This window comes from Candoia aspera, chromosome 3, assembly GCF_035149785.1.
Source record: "Candoia aspera isolate rCanAsp1 chromosome 3, rCanAsp1.hap2, whole genome shotgun sequence".
Lineage (NCBI taxonomy): Eukaryota > Metazoa > Chordata > Lepidosauria > Squamata > Boidae > Candoia > Candoia aspera.
In genome coordinates, this window is record NC_086155.1 from 23874102 (window position 1) to 23886462 (window position 12361).

Genomic DNA, 12361 nt, shown 5'->3' on the forward strand with positions numbered 1-12361 from the left:
TATTAATCTACTCACATTTGCATGTTTTCAAACTGCTAGGTTGGCAGGAGCTGGGACTAGCAACAGGAGCTCACCCCGTCACTCGGATTCGAACTACCGACCTTCCAATCGGCAAGCTCAGTAGTTTAACCTGCAGTGCCACCGCGTCCGTCTTACATAGATATTCCAGATCTCAGGAGTATGATTTTTACTGATGTCCTTCAGGAATATACACATCAATAAAAAAAATCTGACCCAAGACTATTTTATTACTGAGGAGAGAAGATTATGTTATCACATATTATTTCTTGATCAATATGTGACAAACATGAGACAACTATTAAGTAATATGAGATTATAAAGGCAGTACAGGAGAATCTATGTTGAAGTTACTGCTTCAGATATTCAAAATGACAGGTCAGTTCCTTTTCTTTATGCATGAATTAAAGCATATCAAGCAATTATTGTACAGACCTCGATGAAAAAATACATTACTGATTTTTATGAATGCTGTCCCATGCTAAATTAACTTTGCAAACTTTTAATTATATCTTTGCCTCTCTTAACATGTAACAGATTTGTGTTTCATTAAGAAGAGAGAAATCCTTCAGAGAACTGTTTAAAGATAAACTCTGCATTTAAGACCTCAGAAAGGCATACGATCCTAGGTATTTGGTCCAGTAACTGTTACATTAATGGTTTAGCTAAAACAGAGATATACAGAATGATCTTTGACTTTGGAGCAATCATTCACACAAGAAAAAGTCCAGCTTTGTTAAAGTTCCACTCCATCTGTACCTCAAAACTATAAGTATGAGGAACTTACTCAATTTTTTCATTCTTCTATTATTTCCTCTCTGTCTTTTAAACTAAAGCACAAGTAAGTTAGTAAAACATATCAGTAGATGAAAGAGCAAATAGGAAATCTTCATGATTACTAAGCTCAGGAAATGAGTAATTAGTAAGCCAAAATTAGTTTAGGAAACATTTAACTAATGGACATTTAACTAACTAGAGAAGTAGACAGGAGTTTCTTTAAACCAGACTAAAACTGCAAGCTACAGTTTTAAATATATATTCAAGACAGTAAGTCCCATTGCTCTAAATGAGATGTAATTTTGAATCAGATCTCACTAGTGATATCCAGCCATCCTCTTAGCTGGGTAATATGCTATCCACTATGGCCTTGCTATGGGGATGACCATTTCAGACTGTCAATGCTACCTTGAAAGTCCAATAAAGCCACAACAGTGAGAAGCTGAAAATGTTTAATTATACTTCCAGGTAATTGTGGAGACTACCTGATAGCATGGAATGTTTAAGGTACCACAAGAATCTGATAGTTTTGGAAGAACAATGTGTTGGAAATACTTAAAAGCCCTAGTATGGAAAAGATTGCAAACTGCATTCTGATACTACTCTACTACTTCTGCAAATATCCTTAACTTTTTTATCTGGAGCCAGTGCTGATTGTGACTACCATATCTATATATGACCATACAGAAGTAACAAATATAATAAAACCTAATAGACCTGTGAAAAGCCAGGTTGGCACAGTGGTTAAAGGCACTTGGCTAGAAACTGGTAGACTGAGTTCCATTCCTGCCTTAGGCACAATGCAGATGGATGATTTTGGGCCAGTCACTTTCTCTCAGCTATAGGAAGAGGCCGAAGGCAAACCACTTCAGAAAAACCTTGCCAAGGAAACTGCAGGGACAAGTCTAGGCAATTGTGAGAAGACTGACTTGAAGGCATGTGCACACACACACACAGACACATACAAGTTATATATCTTAAGCAGGAAAACTACAGAATAATGCAGAATAAACAGAAAATGAGATGGGGAAAGTTAAGGGAATATTTGAGAAATTTATTTTTATGAACTCTAAATGGAAACAAAAAGCTGAATATTTAGGGCAATGTACATCCTTCAAAAGAAATGGTTTGGAACACTTGGAACGCATCTCTTTTCCAACGGTTGAAGCAGCTGCATCTTTTCCAAGCTTGCATGGCTACTTTGGAAGCTGTTTCTTTGTGTCTTTCTGTGTGTGCATGTGCACAGCCACTTTATGTTGTATTTCTCCTGCAAATAAAGCAGCTTTGTGTTCAAACAAGTGGGAGCAGCTTCCAAAGCAGTCTCATAAGCCAGGAAAAAAAATGCAACTGCTTTAATAATTTGGAAAGAGGAGCTTTGTATATGCTCTAGTGTGATCCAGAACACCTCTTTTAAAGGATTTGCACAACCCTACCAATGTCCCTCTTATTAAGTGTTCCTATTAGGATAGATTGTCTGAGTGCATATTAGGTAGAAATCAGAAGAATAGAGGCACAATTTATTTATTTATTAAATTTGTACACCATCTCAGTTCCAGCAACTCTGGGCAGTTCACAAAGTAAAAACACAGAAAATAATAATGCAACAATGCAACAATAAAGACAAAGGAACAAAAAGACAGCAAAACTAGGCAACAATGAGATACATATACAAACTACTCAGAAGGGGCTTCAACTACTGTAGCCAAAGGCCAGGACAAAAAGCCAGGTCTACAAGGCTTCCAAAACACCAGTAGGATGGGAACCACCGCGAAGTCACACTTCTAGGCTCCAAAGAGATGTCATTGCTTAATCAAAGGAAATTGGAGGTCATCAACCCTGTCAGAGCAAATTGGCCAGATACTATGGGAGATAGTTGGTCCCTCAAGTAACCAGGGCCTACAATGACAACAAAATCAATATATGTGCGATAGAAAGAACATTTCCTGTATTCTGCTTTGTGTTATTGATTGGGCAATCACAAAGGGTCTTGCTATCTACATAGCATTCTTGACCAAATGCAATTACTCCTATAGGACAAGACAGCTGTAGGACATGTAACTTTTATAACTAGAGTGCAACTGGTATCATTTTAATTATAATAATGAAAAACGTTCTGCCTAATTTAGGCTGTGGGTCAGAAGATATGTCTAGGGTAAAATGCTATACACTAGGTTGGACTGATATTAATATAGATCCCTAAAAGTCCATAACTTCTCCAATATTTTGAGCATCTTGCTGTGTTGTTACAAACTATCTCATGTATTCTATTCCACAACTGAACTAGCACAAACCAACTTTTTATTTCTACTAATAACAAATGTCTTAAATCCAACTTACAATGTCAGCTTCTAAAATTGTGTAGCTTGGGCTGCTTAAGATCACAACCAATGAAAGGTAACTGATTAGCCTAGATTCAGCCTATAACCTTAGGCCACTGAATGCAGTCCTTATACTGGTAAAGTTAAAAAAAATGTACAAAATTAAAGGGATGTACCTTTTTCAACCTTGAATGGAAATCTTAAGTATAAACAATTAAGGAAGTGTTCTGATTTAGCTCTCAATAAATTGACATTGAACTGATAAAGGTAATATCTTTAAAGCAGAAAGGAGCGTGTGCAACTAGTTATTATTATTATTTTATTGTGCCTTTGAGTCAGTGTTGACTCCTGGTGACTGGAGAAGTCCCTGCAGTTTTCTTGGCAAGATTTCAGAAGTGGTTTGCCATTGCCTCCTTCCTAGGACTGAGAGAGAGGGACTGGTCCAAAGTCACCCAGCTGGCTTCGTGCCTAAGGTGGGACTAGAACTCACAGTCTCCTGGTTTCTAGCCTGTTGCCTTAACCACTGTTTAATCTCACAAAGGCTCAGGAAAGCTTGAGGGTTTAAATATACATATCTTCTTCCATGTCTTCAGCAAGTTCATTTTTTCCCTGAGTAGATACTTCATAATACAGTTCTTTACCAGTCAGCTATGGCTCTGAATCTTCCATAATATACACCTCCATTATTGCTCCAAGGACCCACAGGATGCGATGAAGGAAGCTCAGAAATTGCCACAATCAGATGGAAGAAGATATGGAGGAAATAATCAAGACCTCTCAGAAGGAACTCTTCATAGAATGTTTTGTCCAGTTGATGTTCCTCAAGCTAGAGGCTGCATTTCACATTTTGGGGTCAATAGCCCAAACATGACCATTAAAAAGGCTAATGAAATTTTAGGTTGCATCAACAGAATTCTAGTGTCCAAATTAAACAAAATGAATTATATTAATTATTACTAATTACACTAATTCATTTTGCTTTGCTTAGACTATGTGGAGTAATGTGTTTAGGACACTCCCAGTTTAAGAAAGATGCCCCCAAATTACAACATATAGGAGGTTATAAAAATGGTTAAGGGTTTGGCCCCATATGAAAAAGTAGAAGGAGCTGGTTATCTTTAACCTGGAGAAGAAATGAGTAAAATGCAATATGTTTGTCACCTTCAAATATTTGGAGGCTGCCAGATTTTGATAGACACTTTTGTTGATGCTGCTGCTGTTTCAAAAGGTAGGATGAAAATTAATAGGTTCAAAATTATACAAAAAGGGGATTACAGATAAATGCCATGAAGAAGTTGTTGACAGTAGGAAATCTTTCAATAAAGGAACAAACTGGTTTGAAAGGGGGGTTTTTTTTAGAGCAGAGGTTAGATACCCACTTACTTGGAAGGTTGGACTAGATAACCTCTGAGGTCTGTTTAAACCCTATTGTAATACCTTGGGATTTTTCACTTGCTCATTTACAGTTTATATTTGCAAAACACTGTAGCATGTTCATATAACCATAGCACCAAGGCAAAAGAAGGTAATTCAGATGATTTAGAGCAACATGATATGTTATAGAAACAAATCTTTTTACAAAAGGGGGAGGAGGTGATATTAATGGTTAATTTTCCTTTGTCTTTGGCTTTCATGTTAAAAATTGGTGTTTTTCAGAAATGCAAAATTTACCAGTAGCAAGTTATTTGTTCTATCTAGTGGTGATGATAATTTGCATGTCAGACACCCTCACCCCGCCACTGATGCCTGCTTGTAACCCTCTTTGTAAGACAGAGATGCTAAATACGGCTTTTTGGAATGGCTGGAAAGTAATTGATCCTCTGACGTTCAGGAGTTTGCAGGTTGGATGAAGACATGAAAGTATAAAAGACCAAGAGACTCCTATAGTTCAAAAGAGCTGGACTGAGTTCTCTCCATTTCATCAAATACGACAAACAGCAGAAAAATTGACAAGAAAGAAGGACAATAAAGAGTTTATAGACTTGAAAGGACATCATTCCCAAAGGAAACTGTAAGTTGATGCAGTTAATTAATTTTGTTCTTTCTTCGTGGATAGCAGTTTCATGGTGGAAAAATAGGATTGTAGGACATTTTGTAGACTAAGACTGCAGTCCTACAGTCTACTTGAGAATTAACTGCATTCTTCTCAACCAAATTTATTTTAAGTAAAAATTCTTAACATTGGGATGTAAATTACAGAGATGAATATTAATAATTGGATTTTGATAAATCTAATGTATAATTTAGGATATTTCCCAGAACAAGCTAATCTAATTTAGACTTAAGTACTTAAAAAAGTAGTTAAAAAGAGATGCTAATTTTTAAAAAATAAAATTTGTCTCCAGATAATAAGTGAATATTTTATGCTACTATATTAGCTAGAAGAAAATGCTTATGGACAAAAAGAAAAGGAAGTTATAAATATGTTAGTTAGAGACTAAAGATATGAAGCTGTCATTTCAATGAATAAACTCCCATCTGGTCCATAAAATCTGTCAAACATAGGCAAAATGTTATAGACCTCTCCTACACATTTTCGAAAAGCAAGCTCCATTTATCTTGAAGTAGACAGAAAGTACATTTGGAACTGCATTCTTATATGACATGCATTTGATTCATACTGCAATCCTAATATAGTATGCACTTAATAGGGAACAATTCTCAGTGATTCAGTGGCGCTTACCTTTGAGCTACAGAATTGCATTGTAAAAAGTACAGAAACATTGCATAATCTCAGTGATTATGCCACATCCATGACAGAATAATCTAACGACTTGCCTCACACTTTCTTCCTGTCATGTTATCATTATCCCTACAATTACATTATGCAAGTGCTTAGAATGATGTCAGAAGTGCAATCTACTAACAGGGATTGATTTATCTTTTGGGATACTAATTTTGAAAGACGATTTTTTGTTTATCTCCTCTGCATACTACAGCTCTCTCAGTCACTTAAGGAGTTTGGCAGCACTTTTTCTAACTAACATTTTATTAAAAGACATACATTTTGTGAGATATGATCTGTGCATCTGATGAAGGAGGCTGAAGCTTATGAAAGCTTATGCCTTTTAATACAATGTGTTAGTTGGAAAAGGTACCAAACACCTCCTGTTTTTTTGCCACTATACTAACATGGCTGTCCTCCTACAATTTCTGCCACTTTAAATTCTCAAAATGAAAATAACAATAGCATCTTTGGTTCTGAAAAGGAGATAAAATCTTGTTAGGCTATCAGTTAACACTGCGTGGGAGGAGAAATGTTTCAAGTCCTCTTTTTATTCTCTGAAATAGCAGAATGATTGGATCAAACCTCCCTCCTAACAGAAGTCATTGAACTACTTTTTAGAAAGCTCAACACTGCTTGCAGGAGTGGGCTGGGAGGTGCGGGGGGAGTTTCAGACATAGCTGTGCATATCACTTTAACTACACAAATGAAAAGGCATTAAAAAGATAGTCTCTATTAAGTGACTATCCTAGTAATTTTCTGGAGATGTCTATGTAGTCTTCTTGGCTATCCCACAGAAGGGATTTCCTATGACCTTCTGGGATACCTTTTCGACATCCTGGTCGTGCCTACAGCCCTGGTGAAAGAATAAAAAAGGGAAAGTTGTCCTTAACTTTTGCTCCATTCCTGGTGACTGGATTCATGCAGTTTTCTTGGTAGGGTTACAAAAGTGGTTTGCTTTGTAGGAGAGCTGTGTTTGTCTATGTTAGCCAAAAATCAGGAGCCTGATAGCACCTTTTCAGATTAGCTGTTGCCTTTTTCTGAGATACCTTTTTTCTCCCCAATCAAGCCAATAGCCCTGAAATTCCCAGGTGGAGTCACATCCAAGTACTAACCAAGCCCAGACTAGGTCAGCTATATCCTGCTACCTAGATTCTCTCAAATTGATCACAGGATGATTTATATTTCTGTAGTCTAATATAAACTGAGAATGAAGGCAAGAATTTATGGTGGAAAGAGAGAGCAATAAATTAAGCAGTTAAACACAGGATCCTGAAAATCCAAGCTTGATATCCCTTTAAATTGTTAGAATGGTTTTATTAAATGAATTTGCATCCCTCAAATCACTTTCTTGGAAGCATCAAAAGTACTAATGAACCTATGGCAGGCTGCCTGGAATTTTGGACTGCAACCAATGAGTCACCTAAGAAATGAATTTTCTTTTCCTTCCTGTCAGTAACTAGTTTAGTTAAAGGGATTACTGTTCTAGCAAATGAACTAGCAGATACTTGGCTTGAAGTATACTCTGCTAAAAATATACTTTAAAAAGCAAAAAAAAAAAAAAAAAAGACATACGAATATTTTGAGGCCTCACAGCATTTTAAAAAAATCTTTCATTTCTCATGTGAATGTGGTTGCCTAAACAGAATCTCACATGGTGGAAGTTGTAAGCGGGCTGGAAAAATGATGAAAATATTTTAAATAGGAATTCACAGCGGAGGAGCAAGGGTGCTCAGCAGCCATAGGACTGAATGTATGTTCTTTAGATTCCTGTCCCAGCTTACGCAATGTGTTTATAGTGCTCCCTTCACAACAACTCAGTGAACTGGAACATTATGTTGATGGTCCTATTTGCATTTTTTAATCTCTGGAATAGATCACCTGTCAACAGTAGAGACCCCAGTAGGAATCAAGATCCTTTCCTTCCCCTCCACTCACATACTTGACTGAAGTACAGAAAGAATATTAATGCCCCACAACTGTTTTTAAGATCCTGAATTTAGATTACTAAGAGGAGAAAGCTCACAGATGACTTACAACAGGTTTGAAAAATATGGCAAAATTGTTACCCTTGTGGTTATTTTCAAGTGCTACATAAAATCAATCCCAATTTCTTACTTTAGGTTGCAGCCTGCCCCAGAAGACATTTAAGATGTTGGACAGAGCTACTTCTATTCTTTTCCTCCACTTTGTCATGTGTTCTCTTTCTTCTCCTCTCTATCCAGCACTCAGGTAATTGATCATCTCTATTTTCTGCCGACTCAGAACATAGGGTTGAGCCCATCAGTTCCTTTTCTCCACTGGAAAAGTCTGTCCTGGGTAGTAGGCTCCTTGGTGCTGGAGGAAGCTAGTCCATCTCTAAAGATAGTACATATATTTGCGAACAGAAGGGCCTTCTCTGAAGTAACATTGCAATATGCCAAGCACTACAATACACACTTTTCTGGAACCAAGTTAAAATGCTCGTTTGTCCATTTGATTTTTGTTTAACACAGATTAAAATAGTTTATGCTTATCAGTATTACTTTATTGATCCGTAATTACCATGCTTTATAATGTATGAAATAGTAGCTAATGATTTATGTATGTTGCATTTTTATAACCTTTTCCCTCAGATCTCAACAGTGTAAATGGATGTGTCTTCCTTTATTTTATTCCCGCATCAACAATCCTGTGCAGTCGATTGGGCTGAAAGAGATCACTCAATAAGCCCCCAAATAAGGACATGTACCAATATTTTCTCCAAAATCTAAGTTGTTTTATATTTTCCCTCCTCCTTGCAGGAGTGTCTGGTAATTCTTGCTTCAATGTACCATGGGATGAGAAATATTTTGTATTATTCTGGTTGTTTTTAATGTTGCTTGTTGCTTTAGATACAATCCACTATCCATTTCTGGCAAAGCAGGGAGCTTTCAACTACAAGAAAGCGGTCCCGTGCACAGCCACAATCTTTCTGTAGAGGAGCAAGAGAACTTTCTCAGTAGCCCTGCTGAAAAAAGGTGGGTACATTAGTATTCCTAATTCAGCCATCAAATGAGTAACACAACCATAGCCCTGCTCAGTCAGACTAGATCCATCTACTTAAGTATCCCGTTTACTCCAGTGGCCAGTCTGATGCTTCTCAGAAGCTCATCAACAGATCATGGAGGCTGTTTCCATGAAACAATGCAGAACATAGTATTTATGGCTATGAAAAGGAGAGCCGCTAAGGTATTACATGATGTCAAATTTCTTTTTAATAACGTCAGTTAAAAATCTAATGTTTACTAGCAATGTTTATAATTTTTCTACCTTTAAAATTTAGCAATTAGAAATATATGAATTCACAACAAAGATCAAAATAAATGATTCAAAACAAGCCAGGACATTGGAAACTCCTTTCTACTGCCTGTTGAAAACTTGGCAAAATCTACCTGGCCTGTGCTGGGAGGAATTTTCAGACATGGTACTCCTGTGGAAAAGATCGTGTTTTACCATGTAGCCTCTTTAAGTGCTGCAACATATACAAACATCACACATTGGTGATCCACATTTGTCTCTACAGGTTTCAGAAACAACTTATACATTATATAAGGAAGAACACAATAAACTCATTTTTTGTTTAGCCCTTCTACTTGTCCAAAAGGGATAGAGGTTGGAATGCATAGAACTTTCCCTTTCAGAGTAGTGAAGCAAGCAGCTTTGAAGATATATAGAATAGCCTTTTCCATCAACAAGAATTGTTCTTATGATGTTCCTTTGCAAGTGGGCACTGCATCAGAATGACAGTGCATTTGTATTTCATTAGACTGCAGCGTCATGCAGATGCCATATTCACTGACAGTTACCGGAAAGTCCGGGGAAAGGTATCAGCACGGAAGTTATTACAGAGCATTGTTGGGAAAAGACTTAGGTAAGTGTAATGAATATACATTATTTACCGTAATTTTGGTAGCAGTTAAGCCTCTACTTGACTGTCAAATGCAAGAGACAGGAGGGTAATATTGGTGGTGGTTACAAATTCTTACAGCCACAACAGACATTATTCTGATCAGAGATGGCCCAGAAATACAGCTCAGTTAGCAATATAGAAAGAATTAATATAAGATATGCTATACATTTCAGATCACACTGAACTATTCACTGGAAGAAATCTGAATTTATAAACTATCTTAACTGGAGCTCTCATTTCACTCCATATTTCCTTGGAAAAATCCAGGGCTGTATCTGATATACACATATAATACAAAAATATTTGAGAGCCTTTATCTTTCTAATCCAAATAAACATTTATCTATAACTATTTCTAGAGGAGTTCATCTTCAATTTCCTACTAACATGTTAAAAACTTCTCCAAATATCTCAAGATAGAAAACTGTCCTTAGATGTGTTAGACTACAACATCTATCTTTCAAGCCAGAAGGAAAAGAGTTACCAGACTGCGAAGTTTGCATTTGAAGAAATTAAAACTCATATTCCTTTGAAGCACTCTGAACTGAACCTACTTTGCAATTCATTTTTTTCTATCTCTAATCTTCTATGCAAACAAGTCAGGTCAGGAGTCATCAAATAATTTTATTTTAGCTTAAGAAGCTGCCTTCAAACATAGCTATGTTAAAGAATAACTTTTTCAAGGCCAATTTATGAGGTTCATAGTCAAGCAGGAATAGCCCATATCTATGACCCTTTACTGATGCCTCCCTCTGTAGTGTGTTTCTCTACAGCAATCATTCTGGCTGTTTTGTAGGGAAGGAAGCCTGGGAGATGAGCAACATGAAATCCTGACTAGGCGCCAGTCTGATAGCATTATGATGGACAGTCGCTACCACCAGATGGTACTCAGGAATTTCTTGGGAGCAATGTTACAGAATCAAAGGTAAGTAGTTTCATAAATACATGAAAATCAAATTCTGTAACATACATTTTGAATGTGTGGTCAGTACTTTAAGGATTTATGTAGCATATATAGTAACAAATGCAACAAATACACATATTCTAATGAGGGAATTGTAATTTGTACACATCTCTGGTCAATGCACTTCAGTGCCCATTCAGAAGCTTACTCTATATCTTAGGTCTGGGTAAACATGTAATGCATTAAGGTTATAAATCAATTCGATCCTGCTTGTGTGAGAACTGCTTTTAAGTAGTTTTTGTATTTGCATAAATTCCTGGCATCTCTAGTTAATGGGAAACATCTCTATCTAGACAACTTAGTCAGATAGCTTAAGTTCAAAACATCTAGAAGGAGAAACTGACTGAATAGACACTACTGTTCAAGAAAGGGACAAATAAACACAGCTTTTATCTTGGTCAGAGTATGTACTCTGTTGCTTAGAGCCTAGTACCTTATCTCCGAAGCAACTGTGCTCCACTGAAAGCAGACATAATTTTGTCACACTAAGATCTCTTCTTTTCTTTCCCAGGCCTCAAGATATTGATAATGACAATTTAGAGGATTTTGCCAGTGTTCTGATCAAACTGATGGAACTGTAGAGTGACTTCATCCCTTCCCTTTCTCATTTTGGTCTGTGCCATTCTCAGGATTGGCATAAACTGCAAGGTTTTGTTTTGTTTTTTTTGGTGGGGGGAAAGGCTTCTAAAGCAGTGGAAAGAAATGAACAGGACACTCCACTGTTAGCTGATACTACTGAAATCTTACCTCCTTCTATAAACAAAGAAGAACAAAAAAATAAAAGCAAATGTTTATATATGGAATTGTTTCCTATTTATGCCAGATAAGACTGCTAAATGTGTAGTAGCCTCATTTCTGTTTGAAAAATAAATGGCCACTGTAGCAAAATGCTATATCCAAATTCTTTTATTCTACTGAGACTCCATAATCAACATCATCATCAAATGTCTGTCATAACTGAAACATGGGGACTCCACTGGGAGTTTAAATGGAGAAGTGATGGCTTGAATGGAAAGCATTTATTGACTTCTGGTTTCAGCACCATGGACAGCTTTTGATCGCAATGTAGTCTTGACAGGGTGTAAAGAATTTGTGCAACCTGCAAAGAGGTCTTCTAATTCTTCAGTGTACTTTTAACTGTTTTTGATCCAAGCTTTTTTTGCATTTTCACACAAAATATGGGAAAGCTCTTCTATGACTACTTGAGGCATAAGCTTAGTAATGTTTGCTTTAGAGAACCACAATATGATAAAAGAAATTGCAGTTGGTTAGACCTTTTGTCTTATTCTCTTTATTTCATGAAGGAGGCGGTAGAAAAAAGATTTTAAAAAATGACAGTTTGGGAGCCCATCTGTTCTAAAGTTCTTAGTTACTGACAAGGTGGTTATACCATAAATCAAAGTACTTACACATTCAAGCAAACACAAAATTTGGGGGGGGTTTTTCTTCTTAAAAAACACTTTTTAATATTACAGGCAATTATTTTCCACACTTCAGTTTCTGGCCTTCAAACTGTTCTTTGGCTCCTTTCCTTTTTTACTTAAGGTGGGTTTTTTTTCTGTTCTTCTGTTCTTCTGACATTAACGTGTTCTGGAAGGACACAAAGAAATCCCCTCAAAGTTAAAATTT

At 36.6% G+C, this 12361-nt stretch overlaps 2 protein-coding genes across 2 annotated transcripts in view; one reads left to right on the plus strand and one right to left on the minus strand.

Moving 5' to 3' along the window:
* Positions 1-1247: 1247 nt before the first annotated feature.
* On the plus strand, positions 1248-11535 carry GHRH (growth hormone releasing hormone). Its single transcript, XM_063297162.1, has 7 exons — positions 1248-1302; positions 4945-5124; positions 7969-8070; positions 8712-8837; positions 9626-9730; positions 10565-10693; positions 11244-11535. Exons 3-7 carry the CDS (start codon positions 7991-7993, stop codon positions 11311-11313), a joined length of 510 nt encoding a protein of 169 aa, XP_063153232.1. The 5' UTR covers positions 1248-1302; positions 4945-5124; positions 7969-7990; the 3' UTR covers positions 11314-11535.
* Positions 11536-12007: 472 nt separating this feature from the next.
* The window catches only part of RPN2 (ribophorin II), a 40772-nt gene continuing 40418 nt past the window's right edge, over positions 12008-12361 (minus strand). Inside the window, exon 17 of the mRNA XM_063297157.1 lies at positions 12008-12322. Coding sequence (XP_063153227.1) covers positions 12313-12322 — 10 coding nt within the window. The 3' untranslated portion in view covers positions 12008-12312. The remainder of the gene's footprint in view (positions 12323-12361) is intronic.

Coding starts and splice junctions, on each gene's coding strand:
- GHRH (XM_063297162.1), top strand. CDS start 7,991: ATGTTGGACAGAGCTACTTCTATTCTTTTCCTCCACTTTGTCATGTGT. Junction 8,071..8,711: donor CCTCTCTATCCAGCACTCAG/GTAATTGATCAT, acceptor TTGTTGCTTTAG/ATACAATCCACTATCCATTT. Junction 9,731..10,564: donor ATTGTTGGGAAAAGACTTAG/GTAAGTGTAATG, acceptor GCTGTTTTGTAG/GGAAGGAAGCCTGGGAGATG.